Source organism: Rousettus aegyptiacus, unplaced genomic scaffold (genome assembly GCF_014176215.1).
Source record: "Rousettus aegyptiacus isolate mRouAeg1 unplaced genomic scaffold, mRouAeg1.p scaffold_m13_p_8, whole genome shotgun sequence".
Classification (NCBI taxonomy): Eukaryota; Metazoa; Chordata; class Mammalia; order Chiroptera; family Pteropodidae; genus Rousettus; species Rousettus aegyptiacus.
This window is the reverse complement of record NW_023416311.1, coordinates 56081984-56094833: the sequence shown is the minus strand read 5'-3', so window position 1 is coordinate 56094833 and position 12850 is coordinate 56081984. Positions and strand designations below refer to the sequence as shown.

Here is a 12850-nt window from a genome sequence, read left to right as displayed (position 1 = left end):
AAAATCATAGAAAATTAAGTATTGTCCTTTAAAATAGCCACAAATAATCACTGCCAGTCATTTCATTTTAAATAACATGTGAAACAGTAGCATATTTCTATATAATTTAATTGAGAATTCCAACTGGGTACCAGGGAGTTGAAAGCTCAAGGCTGAAATACATAAGCTGAATCTAATGCATGTCCATTGGTTTCAATGACTTGACAACTATGGCGAATAATGTGGTTCTTCTAATTAAGTGAAGAATTTCACCATGAAAGGATAAGACATTATTTCTCAAAATAAAAGTAACAATTAATATCTGACCTATGATTCTATTAGCATCGTTAAATACTTATTGCACATAGTATAAACCACTTACTTTCATTAAAAGCATATTCAAATCCTTCCAGGGTATCAGGAAAATCAAGAGGTGGTTCATCTTTTTTCATTAGTTCATCTAAATCTATCCTTGATAATAAATCTAAAAAAAAAAAAAAAAAAGAAGAAACTTACTTATATTAATTTTCAGTTAATAAAGATTATATTTTAAGTTATTTTAAGTATTCTTTTGTTCTACTAAATAACTTTCTGTGTTGTCTGATATTACTATTAAACTTTTAAGTTCTCAGAGTGCTATATTATAATGAAGTACATCGACATAGCATAAGCACTTTCGAAATAATAATTCTCAAAATAATCACAACTCAGATAGTGTGGACCACTACAGTAATTTATTAACTTCTTCCTTTCAAAATATATAGCTATTAATTTATAGTTTATTAATTTCCTATAGTTTTAAAAGTTTCAAATATGACTTTTAAAAGGTCACTAAATTTTACATATAAATGAAACTATTGTTTATGGATAAAGAAACGTAAATCTAAATAGTGGCAATAAAGCATATTATTCCATTTTTAGGGGGAAATCACAATACTAAAATAAAACATGCTAACTAAAGAAAACTGGTTAACACAAGCAGTTTTTATCTTCATATCATTTTATTCTATATGATCGAAAACATTGTCAACAGGTTTTTTAAATAAACATTTTATTTTGGAATCATTTTGATTTACAGAAAAGGTGTAACAATACAGATAATGTCTGTATAACCTGTACCCAGATTCTCCTATCATTACCATCTTATGTTACCATGGCATATTTGTCAAAATGAAACCAATGTTAGTACATTACTACTACCTAAGCCTAGATAATATTCATCAGCTTTTCTATTAATGTCCATTTTCTGTCCCAGGATTCCATTCAGGATACCACACTGTATATAGTTAGCATGTCTCCTCAGTCTTTTTTTTTTTTTTACGGTTTTCAGTCTTTGCTTCTTTTCCATGATCATGACTGTTTTGAGGAGTATCAATGATGTATTTTGTAGAATGACCCTCAGTTTAAATTTGACATTTTTTTCTTGCGATTACACTAGGGTTACAAGTTTTTTCAAAGAATACCACAGAAGTAAACTGCCCTTTTCATCATATCATATCAAGGGGAACATGATATCCACAGGACATCACTGGGGATGTTAACCTTCATCAGTTGGTGAGATAGTGTTTGCCATTCTTCGTCACGATGAAATTACTATTTTTTCTTTTCCATAATCTATTCCTTGGAAGTGACTAAGTCTAGCCCACACTCAAAAAGGGCAGGCTGGATTCATGCTCTATCTCCTAGAGTAGAAAACATCTACAAATATTATTTGTAATTCTTTTGTATGGAAAACTGCATAAATTTACACATTTATGCAATCACTTATTTATATCAGTATGGACTCATGGATATTTATTGTATATTTTGGGTTACAATCCAATTCTACATCATTTACTTTATTCCTAAAATTGTTACAATGTTGGCCATCGTAAGCTCTTTTCAGCTGGCTTTTGTATCCCTTTGAGGTGCTCTCATCTATTTGCTTTTGAGCATTTCTTTAGAACTTTCTCCTACAAGAAACTTGAGGCTTATCTTGTATTTTCCCTGCCCCAGCCCTAGAATCAGTCTGTCAGCAATCATTTAATGATATCTTTTGGCTCATATTATGGGATGAGGCAAAAATTCTTGCTATATGCTATCATAGAGCCATACTGAAACTCAGAAAAATAAAAAGATAAACTTCGAATTTGTTTAGTTCCAAAAAGATGTATTTTTTAAAAAAGTTTAAGTTTTGAGATTTTTCATTCTAACTCAAGTTCCTGAAGAGAAAAAGCTCCTAGGATATGTAATAAAGCAAACCAGTTCATTTTCTACAAAAGAAATCTCAGAAGTAACACTTTATTTCTGTCTCTCACAGAGATATAACAAATCCATCTGTATGGTTCATCAAAATCTGTTAGAGAAAAAGTAAGCCTATCTACTACTTCCAGTGTCTAGTCTCTCCCTATAAGACACAAAAATAAGCCATCAAAAAACTTATTTAAAAAATCAGTGTTTGGTACTCTTCAAACCGCTCTCAAATAAACCTCGACTAGCACAAAATGTATATCATCTTCAACATGCAACATTAAAAGTTTGCAAATTCTCTAGTAAAATGGAAATATCAGATAATATACACACTGGGCTAGAAAAGGGGGATACATGCTGACAAATTTCTAATTCATTAGAAAAGTTCTACATAGCATGCAAATCTTTACAAAACAGAGTAAAATAAATTTTTTAATATCAAAAATTGGCTTGGCGTGGCTAGAAGATTCTCACTTTGCTTCTTCCAATGGATTGAGGTTCTGGGGCAAAATTGGATTCCTTTACTTCACAGTCATCGTCCATAGTTCAAAACTTAGAAACTTTTATACAGACGCATAGAAACCATCCAATATATAAACAGATGTATTATGCCTAATAGTCATTTTCTCTATCAGCTCAGATCATAAAATGCCACCTAATATATCTGTATGTCATTTTAAAGATTTCACATACTTTACCTCATCACAACCCTGTAAAATAGTACCATGTATTATCATCTTCACTCTCTTTCAGACAAGGGAGATGAGCTCGAAGAGGTAAAATGGCTTGCCCTTAAATTGTACCTTAATGGTGAAGTGCAATTAGTAAAATAATGTATTTCCCAATACCTAACTCGGTGCTCTTTCAAAATTACCATACTTATTCTATGTGTCATATCAACCCTAAAATATTCTGCCCCTTCTGTTCATTACCTTATAAAGAATAAACAGTTATGAATACAGAAATATGCTTTTGCTTTGATCAAAATGTTATTTTGAATGATAAGATGAACAATAAATAGGCGTTCCTCAAACTTCTGTCAACTAGAAAAGCAGACATATTTTTTTATTTCATTAGCATCAAGAAAACATGTGGAAAGGAATTGTCAGAATATTTTTCTGCTTTGTAAAAGGAAAGCAATACTGTACAGCTGCACTTTACACAGAGACTGGGTTCCAAAGCAACTGAATAAAGGTAAAAATCTAGTATAATAAAATATTTCCATTGAAAATCCCTTAAATCACCTATAAAATACAGTACAATTAAACCCACATAACCTACACTAGAATTCTAAACTTCAAATAAGCATATACAATAACTAGATAGAAACACTACTTGATACCCCAAATAACTGAAAATAGAGACCCAAACATGTATTTACATACCCATGTTCACAGAGGTATTATTCACAATAGCTGAAAGATGGAAACAACCCAAGAATGGTGTGGTGGGTAATTTTATGTGTCTATTTGACTGAGTCATGGGGTGTCCACATATTTGCTTAAACATTATCCTGGGGTGTGTCTGTGAAGATGTTTCTGGACGAGATTAACATTTGAATCTATAGACTGAACAAAACAGATTGCCTCATCTCCTCCCCAGCCTGCCTCCCAATATGGATGAACCTCATCTGATCCACTGAAGGCCTGAATAGAACAAAAATTTATACAAACAGAAATCCAGCGAACATGTGTGGGACTAGATATTAAGGATGTAAGATAATGGTGGAAGAAACAATCAGGTCATATTTATTGATAAAGTCTCACTAAGTAGAACTTCTGTATTGATTGATAAGCTTGGGGAGTTAGAAAGAGCTCTAACAGTTTGGCTGGCTGAAACAGACTAAAAGGTGGCCCACAGTGAGTGACTTTGCTTTGGCTTAATGTAAAGGAAGGGATTCAAAGGTTTACGAAGATAGGAATGTTATAGTGGATTTGTCACTGAAGACCTACTTACTCACAATGGGGGAGTCCAGAAGACATTCCTTTGCCCACTACTATGAGAAATACATTTGTGAGAACCATAACATCTATGAAGAGCTTTATGTGGATCTTCTCTTATGCTAAACCTTATAGAGAAAATTAAAGTCATAGAATTAAGAAACCTAAATGCAATGCGAGTCACTGGATCCTGGGATGGAGCAGCCAAGTGGCAGCGGTCACCCAACTGGCAAATGCAGTGTGGGCACGGTTACTGTAATGGACAGTAGAGTCAAACCAGTAACCAGAAGAGTCTGACTTGCACAGACCAATGGCACTGGCTATTTAAACATAATGTTTCTAGAAGTGAGTTAGGAGGCTTACTAAATTCTTACTTGATATGTATAAGCAGAAAAGTTCTAGGTTGAATGAACAAAAGTCTAACCTGAATCATAAAAACAGAGTCACAGCCAATTCTCAGATTTAAGCCAGGGTACACAATCAGAGCCTCTTTGGAGAAGAGGAGAACAAGTCCCCATAAGGAATGATCCAGGTACACTGCCAAGAATTATACTATTAATCTTTCTCCTATCTTTCCCCCAAAGGGACCTATGGTCTTTTACCAGGGTAACTGCACTGGGAAAAAAGAAATTATCAGACCTTTCATGGATTTGTGGACACTGGCTCTGAAATGACAGATAGGAGACCCAAAAGGTCACGGTGGTTCACCAGAGTAGAGGCGTTTTAGCTCAGATCTATCTTACAGTAGTCCCTGAAACCCACTCTGTGGTTATTTCTCCAGTTCCAGAATACATAATTAGAATAGATACTGCAGAAACTGGCAGAATCCCCACATTGGTGTCCTGACCTATGGAATGAGGGCTATTGCAGGAAAGGCCAAGTGAAAATCCCTAGAACTGCCTCTACCTAAGAAAATGGTAAAACAAAAGAAATACAGCATTACCGGATGGACTGCAGGGATTAATGCCACCATCAAAGAATTGAAAGTTACAGGAATGGTGATTCCCATCACATCTCCATTCAATTCACCTATCTGGCCTGTCCAGAAGACAGATGGAACTTGGAGAACGACAATGGATTATCATCAAGCTTAACCAAATGCAGCTGCTATACCAGACATAGTTTCATTGCTTGAGCAAATTAATACATCCCCTGGTACCTGGTATATAGCTATTGATCTGGCAAAGGCCTTTTTCTCCATCACTGTCAATAAAACCAACTAGAAGCAGTTTGCTTTCAGCTGGCAAGGCCAGCAATATACCTTCACTGTCCTATCTCAGCAATATATTGACTCACCAGTCCTAAGTCATAATTTAGTCCACCTGATCTTGATCACCTTTCCCTTCAACACGGTATCATTCTAGTCCATTATATTGATGACATTATACTGATTAAACCGAGTAAGCAAGGTATAACAACTACTCTAGAAATATTGGTAAGATATTTGTGCATCAGAGGATAGAAAATAAATCTGACCAAAATCAAGGGCTTTCTACTCCACTGTAATTGCCAGGGGTCCAATGATGTGGGTTATGTCAAGATATCTCTTCTAATGCAAAGACTAAATTGTTGCAACTGGCCTTTGGATGTTGGAGGCAATGAAGTCCCCATTTGAGTGTGTTACTCTAGCCCATTTACCTGAAATGCGACTACTTTTGTATGGTACCAGAATAAGAAAGGCTCTGCAGCTGTGCAAGCTGCTCCCGCAGCTTGGGCCATATGATCCATCAGATCCACTGGTGTCAGTGGTAGATAGGGATGCTGTCTGGAATCTTATGCAGGCCCCTATAGGTGACTCACAGGATAGGCCCTTAGGATTTTATAGCAAAGCCCTGCCACCCACTGCAGATAACTACTCTCCTTTTAAGAAACAGCTTTTAGTCTGCTACTGGGACTCAGCAAAGACTCAATGCTTAATCACGGGCTACCAAGTTACCACGTAATCTTAGCTGCCCATCATGACTGGGTGTTATTTGACCTACTAAGTCACAAAGTTGGGTGTGTACAACAGTACTCCATCATCAAACAGAAGTGGTTTATATGTGATCAGGACAGAGCAGGCCCTGAAGGCAAAAGTAAGTTACATGAAGAAGTAGCTCAAATGCCTATGGTCTCCACTTCTATTACACCACCTTCTATCTATTGGCACACACTTAAGGGCTCATGGGGAGTTCCTACCATCAAATGACAGAGGAAGAGAAAACTTGGGTCTGGTTTATAGATGGTTCTGCATGATATTCAAGCAGTACCCAAAAGTGGACAGCTGAAGCACTATAGTCCCTTTCTGGGACATCTCTGACAGACAGCAGTGAAGAGAAATCCCTTCCAGCAAGCAGAACTGAGAGCAGTGCACCTGGCTCTTTAGTTTGTTTGGAAAGAGATTGGGCCAGACGTGTGATTATACAATGATTCATGGCTGTGGTCAATGGTTTAGCTGGACAGTCAGGGCCCAGGAAAGAACATGATTGGAAAACTGGTGACAAGAAAATTTGGAAAAGAGGTATTTGAACAGACATCTCTGAATAGACAAAAAAAGTGAAGATATTTGTGTCTTAAGTGAATGTTCAATAAAAGGTGACCTCAAGAGAGGAAGATTTTAATATTAAGTGGAGAGGATGACCCATTCTATGAAAACCAGTCAGACTCTTTCCCCTGCCACCTGTCAGGGGCAATATTCACAAGTCTAGAAATTAAGAGGTAAACATAGAAGTGGTACCACTTACTATGACTGCTAGCAAACAAGAAAAGAGTGTCCGCTCTCACTGTTCTTACTCAACATAGTATTGGAAGGCCTAGCCAGCATGAAAAAACAAGAAAGAAAATAAAAGTCATATAGATTGGAAAGAAATAAATAAAACTGTCTAATTTGCAAATCACACAATAGTCTACATAGAAAATCCCAAGGAATCTATCAAAACAACTCCTAGAACTAATAAGTAACATCAGCATAAGATATAATAAAACTTGATTGTATTCCCGTAAATTATCAGTAAACATGTGGCAATTGAATTTAAAAATTCAATACAACTTACATCACTCTAAAAAATTAAAACAAGTATAAATCTAATAACAAGTATACAAGGCTTATATACTGAAGATTACAAAGTACTGTGAGGGAAACAAAAGATCGAAATAAATGAGAGACACATGCTATATTGGAAGGCTCGATATAGCAAAGAGGTCCAGTCTCACATACGTCTATAGGTTTAAATGTAGTTCTTAATCAAAATCTAAGTAAAATTTTTTTGCAGATATAAACTACTTTACTCTAAAATTTACATGAAAAGGCAAAGGACCTAGAATAGATAAACAATTTTTTTAAAAAATGAAGTAGAAAGAATCATTCTATTCAATTTTAAGACTTACTATACGGTATGGTAATCAAGAGAGTATGGTATTGGAGAAGAGACAGATACAGATCCATGGAATAAAAAAGAGCCACAAAACAAGCCCACCTGAATATGCCCACTTAATTTTTGATAAAGGCGAAGAAGTAATTCAATGGTGAAAAGACAGTTTTTCACAAATGGTGCTAGAACAACTGGGCATCAATAGACAAAAATAAATAAATAATAAACCTTGACCTAAGTCTCATACCTTATAAAAAAAATTAATTCAAAATGCATGATTATTTTAAATATAAAATCTAAAACTATAAAACTTTTAAAAGAAAACAGGAAAAAATATTCATGAACTAGGGCTAGGCAAAGAGTTCCTAGACATTATACCAAAAACATAATCTATAAAAGAAAAAATTGATAAACAGGACTGTCTTAGATATAAAGTTTTATTCAGTTTGCCAGTTTGTTCTAAAATATACTTTCCTATGCATTTACATTTTATTTTCTAATATTTCCAATTCAACTCCTTCATTAATCATTCCAAGTTCACATGTACTAAGTCTTCTTATTCATACTGTACTAATGAAGAAAAAGTTTCAGTTAAGCCACTGGTTCATGGTAAGTGGAAAAACCTGAGTTTGAATCCAAACAGTTCTACCTTTAGACCCTATCCATACTCTTTTAATGTCACCTCCAAAATCCAGAAAATCAATCTGAACTCTTATATACTGTTTGTGGAAGTGTAAAATGTAATGGGAGACCAAATTTTCACATTATCAAGTAAGGTTAAAGATACACAAAATCTATCTAGGAGAAAACTCTAAATCTATTTAGATAAAAACTCACAGACATTCCTGTCCTCTCTCCTAAATTAACCATTTTTTCTGAGTGTATTGGTCATTCCCAGCAGCACACAAAATGCAGTAAAACCTTCCATAGTGTTGTCTACAGCTGTCTCCAATTCTCTTCCCATTCTCTGCTCACATTTTCCAAGATGGCTTTCATTTTGAGCAATTCACTGAAACAGCTCTTTGTGAAGATCAAAACTGACCTCTTCACCTTCAAACTCAAAAGTAAATTCTCAGAACCTACAGTGTTAGTTTTACCATTAAATATAAGGACTTAAATAAGAAAAGCATTAAGAATTCTTACAGCCGCAAAATTACATGATTCTATGATTCATGTACTGAGTACAGACTGCATCTCAGACGAGATAGTTATCGTGAGGGATACAAATAATTACAAGTAGATTAAATGCTATTCTTATTTTAAATTGGAAACTAATGGCAGGTCACCTAAAAAGTCCCATTCCTATACCTAACAAAGGTTAGGCACAATGAAAATATCCTGAAAAAGCAAATTAAGTGTGTACCTTTCAGTGCTGTGGTCTTTTCTTTTTCATCTGGACCTCCCTGCTGGATTTGTGCCATGTTTATCCAAATTGGCAACAAAATTAAAGAGCTCAAGAAAACAGACATCAATCTTCAGAAGACAGTCTAAAATGAATGAAAGCAATAAATTAAGCTCTACTCAGTCCTACCTACTCCATGGAGCACTTCTTTGATTCTTCCAGTTGGGATTAATCTCTATCTTGATTTCCCACTGCACTTTGTTGCCTATACTACAGTACTTATCAAAGCCTGCCTTGCATTATAGTTACTTATGTGTTTTGTCTGGGTCAGCTAATAGATTACAAGCCCCAGGATAGAGGTATTAAGTTTTTCCATCTTTATATCTCACATGTCACCAAACAGAACACCTTCTAGTACATACAGGTACCTAATGTTGCTGAATTGAATTTAGCTAAACCTACTATTGAGGTTTAGTTATCATCTAATTAAAAAAAATATATCTCCAGGTAGTTTCAAAACTTTAAATTCCTTTTTAAACTGTAAATATGTGACATTTACAAGGTCAGAATGTCTTTTCCTGGACCATGCACAATCAGAGAAAATACATAAATACATAAAATAGCTATAAATTACATCTAATATAATTCAAAATACAACTTTAAGTGAAAAAATTAACCCTTTTAAATATGAAATTATGTCACAGTCAATGTCGGGAAACCATACTCTACAAATGGTACTCCAGTAAACAGTAATAACATAAAATTATTTATGATTTATTAAAATCTAATTCTGCATTTAAATTACAAATAGATGGTTTTCCCCAAGGTGTCCATGAACAGTAAAAAAAACAAAAAACAAAAACAAACAAAAAACCTTCACTATGCCTTAAAAATTAAAAGAAAAAAATACACTAAATACAATGGAAAAACATTAATTTAGTCAATCCATAATTGTTAATGAAATTATATACAGACTAAATTCATGACAAGAATAAAATAAGATCGACTATTCCTCTGATTAAGAGATCCAAGTGACTCGCTACCCACAAGCAAACATCAATTTCCATTCAGAGGTACATTTTATAATTATCTTTAAAAACTAAGGCATTTTCACAGAGTGTAGCAGAAAGTACTGAAAGTAATTTTTTTAAACTATAAATGTTCCAAATGGTCTTAAATTAATGCTGCCCTATCTGTCGGTGGAGTGGTGTAAAAGGAAGGACACTCTGGCTCTACCATTAACTAGCCATGTGTCCTTGACACATTACCTAACTTCTCTGTGCCTCATTTTCTACATTTGTAAAATGGAAATGATAAATTAAACTGCCTTCATAGTGTTATAGTACGGTAAAGGTAAAACATTAAGTACAGTGCCTGATGCATAATTAAGTGCTCAACATATCCTGGCTTATATTTTCTAATTGTTGTAAATGTGTCCCAGCTTCACCACTTAAAATAGCTCTGGGCCAGAGAAAAGATCATTTAATATCCAAAATCTTCTGTTTCCTCATTTATAAAATGTAGCTCAGATACTTGTGGTTGAGAATTAATATTATAGAAGGTGTGTATAGCTGATCATTGCTATCATTAGCAATAATATTGCTTCTCAATGGTGTGAGGTTCCATAAAAGTAATAACTAGAATATAAGACAATTTTTGACTGGGAAAGCATTTTCACTTAACATGCAAGTAATTGTTATTTTTCTTATGTGAATAGATAACTTAAAATGCTATAAATTCTACATAAATAAAATGTGTCTATATTCCTTCAAGAGACATATCTTGTTCTACAGAGTAGGCAATGTGTAAGATGCTAGAGTACAAGGGTGAGTCAAACAGACATGGTCATGACCTGAGTGGGGGCTTACTCTAAAGCTGCCAAATCAAAGTGCCAAAGAGCCACAAATAAAATATGTAATACCTAGACTGATAATTATAATACTGTTATAAAAAAAAAAGTATTTGTAACAGCTGTTTATTTACATTTAGGAATTTATCTGTGAAGTCCCACAAGTTTGTGCACAGTTTCACCAACAACTTTTACACCATCCTGTAGCAGAAATTAAAGAAAAATGTTCATAATGAAAGATTCCATCTTTGCTAGCAATTCTACAACTAATTAACTAGCAACATGGGACTTCTTGCATTTTCTACTCTATCCCTCTGAAAATTCAGTATTTATTCTAAACATAAACTGTTCAGTTATTTTTCATTGGTACCAAACTGTCTGAGTTCTAAACAGAACAACTTATACAATTATTTCATTGTGACTTTTAATGAAAGTGAAATTATAAAATATTTTTGGCATGAGTTATTTTCAAGATTTATATTCTAAAGTTCTGGGGATCTAATGCACAGTGTGATGATTACAATTAACAACACAATATCATATACTTGAAAGTTGTTATGAGAGCAGACCTTAGAGGTTCTCACCACACACACACACAGTAACTATGTGAGGTGATAGATGTGTTAACTAACCTTATTATGGTAATCATTTTGCAATACATCAGATCAGCATATTGTACACCTTAAACTTACATAATGCTATATGTCAATTATATCATGACAAGGCTTTTTAAAAGATCTAAGTACCCTACCATGTTTAATAACAGATTCTCTTTTTCGACTCTGATCTCCATGAGGACTGGTAGCATATCTGTTCACAGCACAACCTCTGGCATATTTGGAGCTCAATGGATATTTGTCAAATTTACAAATAAATGAGTAAAAGAGGAGAAAAGATCCACATTTTAAAGAATTATTTTCAAGATTCCTAATATTAAATATCAATTAATAATCATATTCTTATTCCATATGAGATAGCCTAAATATACGTGTTGCAATTCACTGAAGTGATAATATATAAGTTAGGAGACTGCTAATTACTATCTGAAACCCTAAACCTTATTAGCAGCAGATGCAAAGCAGGTAAACATGAAGCAAAAGCCATTTGTCTGCTGCTCTCTTTTCATTGTTAGATTTTTACCCTTTTGAGTTATTTTCCATGGCTGTGGCACAGCTGGTAAAACTAAATCAGAAAATTACAAATCCTCAATTTAGTTTTCCTAATGAGAATTCAGAGTTATAACCTGCATGACCACAGATAAACACTACTGAAAATGCAGCCAGCAAGCCGTTTGATATATTTGATATATATTAATATGTGCACTCCACATAGTTTATTGAGTATTATCTGATGGAGGTTAGGTTATAGGGAATAAAGTGGTGGAAGGTTTTTACTGATATGAATTGGGACACAGTTGACATGTTGTATACTTCATGATAACCACTGCTGTTTAAATATGGTTTCTTAGAAATGGTTACAGTATAAACTAGATTCAAAACATCTCAGTTTGCGATTTCATTCTGTGAACTACACAAAGCAATTATCATATCTTCTTCCCTATGATTCCAACAGAGAATCCACTATGTACAAATAAAGCTGTAAATAACTTGTCATGTGTAATCTTCATCCAGTCAGCATTTCAAAACATGAAAAGTAGAATATTTCTTAGCTTCTGTTTGCTCAAAATATGGCCTGAGCACTTCTAAAATGTACAGAAAGATACACAGAAGCCTTAGTTTTCCATGTCTATTTGCTTTTAGGCAGGTATTAAATGAGAACTAGATATAGATCATTTTTGCAACAGAAGGCCTTTCCACCACCACATTCTAAATGATGAATGTACGAAATATATCACAAGACAAGTAAAATTGGGTTAACTCCCTGAAATCCTTGGAGCTCATTTGATCCTAAAGAACCTAGGCTCACTAGGTCAGGCTCTGCAAATCCACCTCACAATAGTCTACTTACAGTTGAAAGTGCAACATATGACGTACCAGAGATTCGTGAGGAACCAAAAGACCCACCTAAATTACAGTTAAAATATCATGTTACTCAAAAGTTCCTCAGCAGCAAAGGTTAGTTAATAATAATGCTGGACAGATTATAGTTCTGACACTATGGTGCAAAAACTGTACGGTTGAAAGAGAGACAGAGAGACAGA

At 34.2% G+C, this 12850-nt stretch overlaps 1 protein-coding gene across 2 annotated transcripts in view; it reads right to left on the bottom strand.

The window, feature by feature from the left end:
• The window catches only part of FAM172A (family with sequence similarity 172 member A), a 352017-nt gene that overhangs the window by 314529 nt on the left and 24638 nt on the right, over positions 1-12850 (bottom strand). Inside the window, exons 2-3 of one of the 2 annotated variants that reach the window (XM_036225594.1) lie at positions 8862-8985; positions 362-463 (exon numbers count right to left, since the gene is read on the bottom strand). In XM_036225594.1, coding sequence (XP_036081487.1) covers positions 362-463; positions 8862-8967 — 208 coding nt within the window. In that variant the 5' untranslated portion in view covers positions 8968-8985. The remainder of the gene's footprint in view (positions 1-361; positions 464-8861; positions 8986-12850) is intronic. The other variant, XM_016164963.2, reaches the window with a different exon arrangement.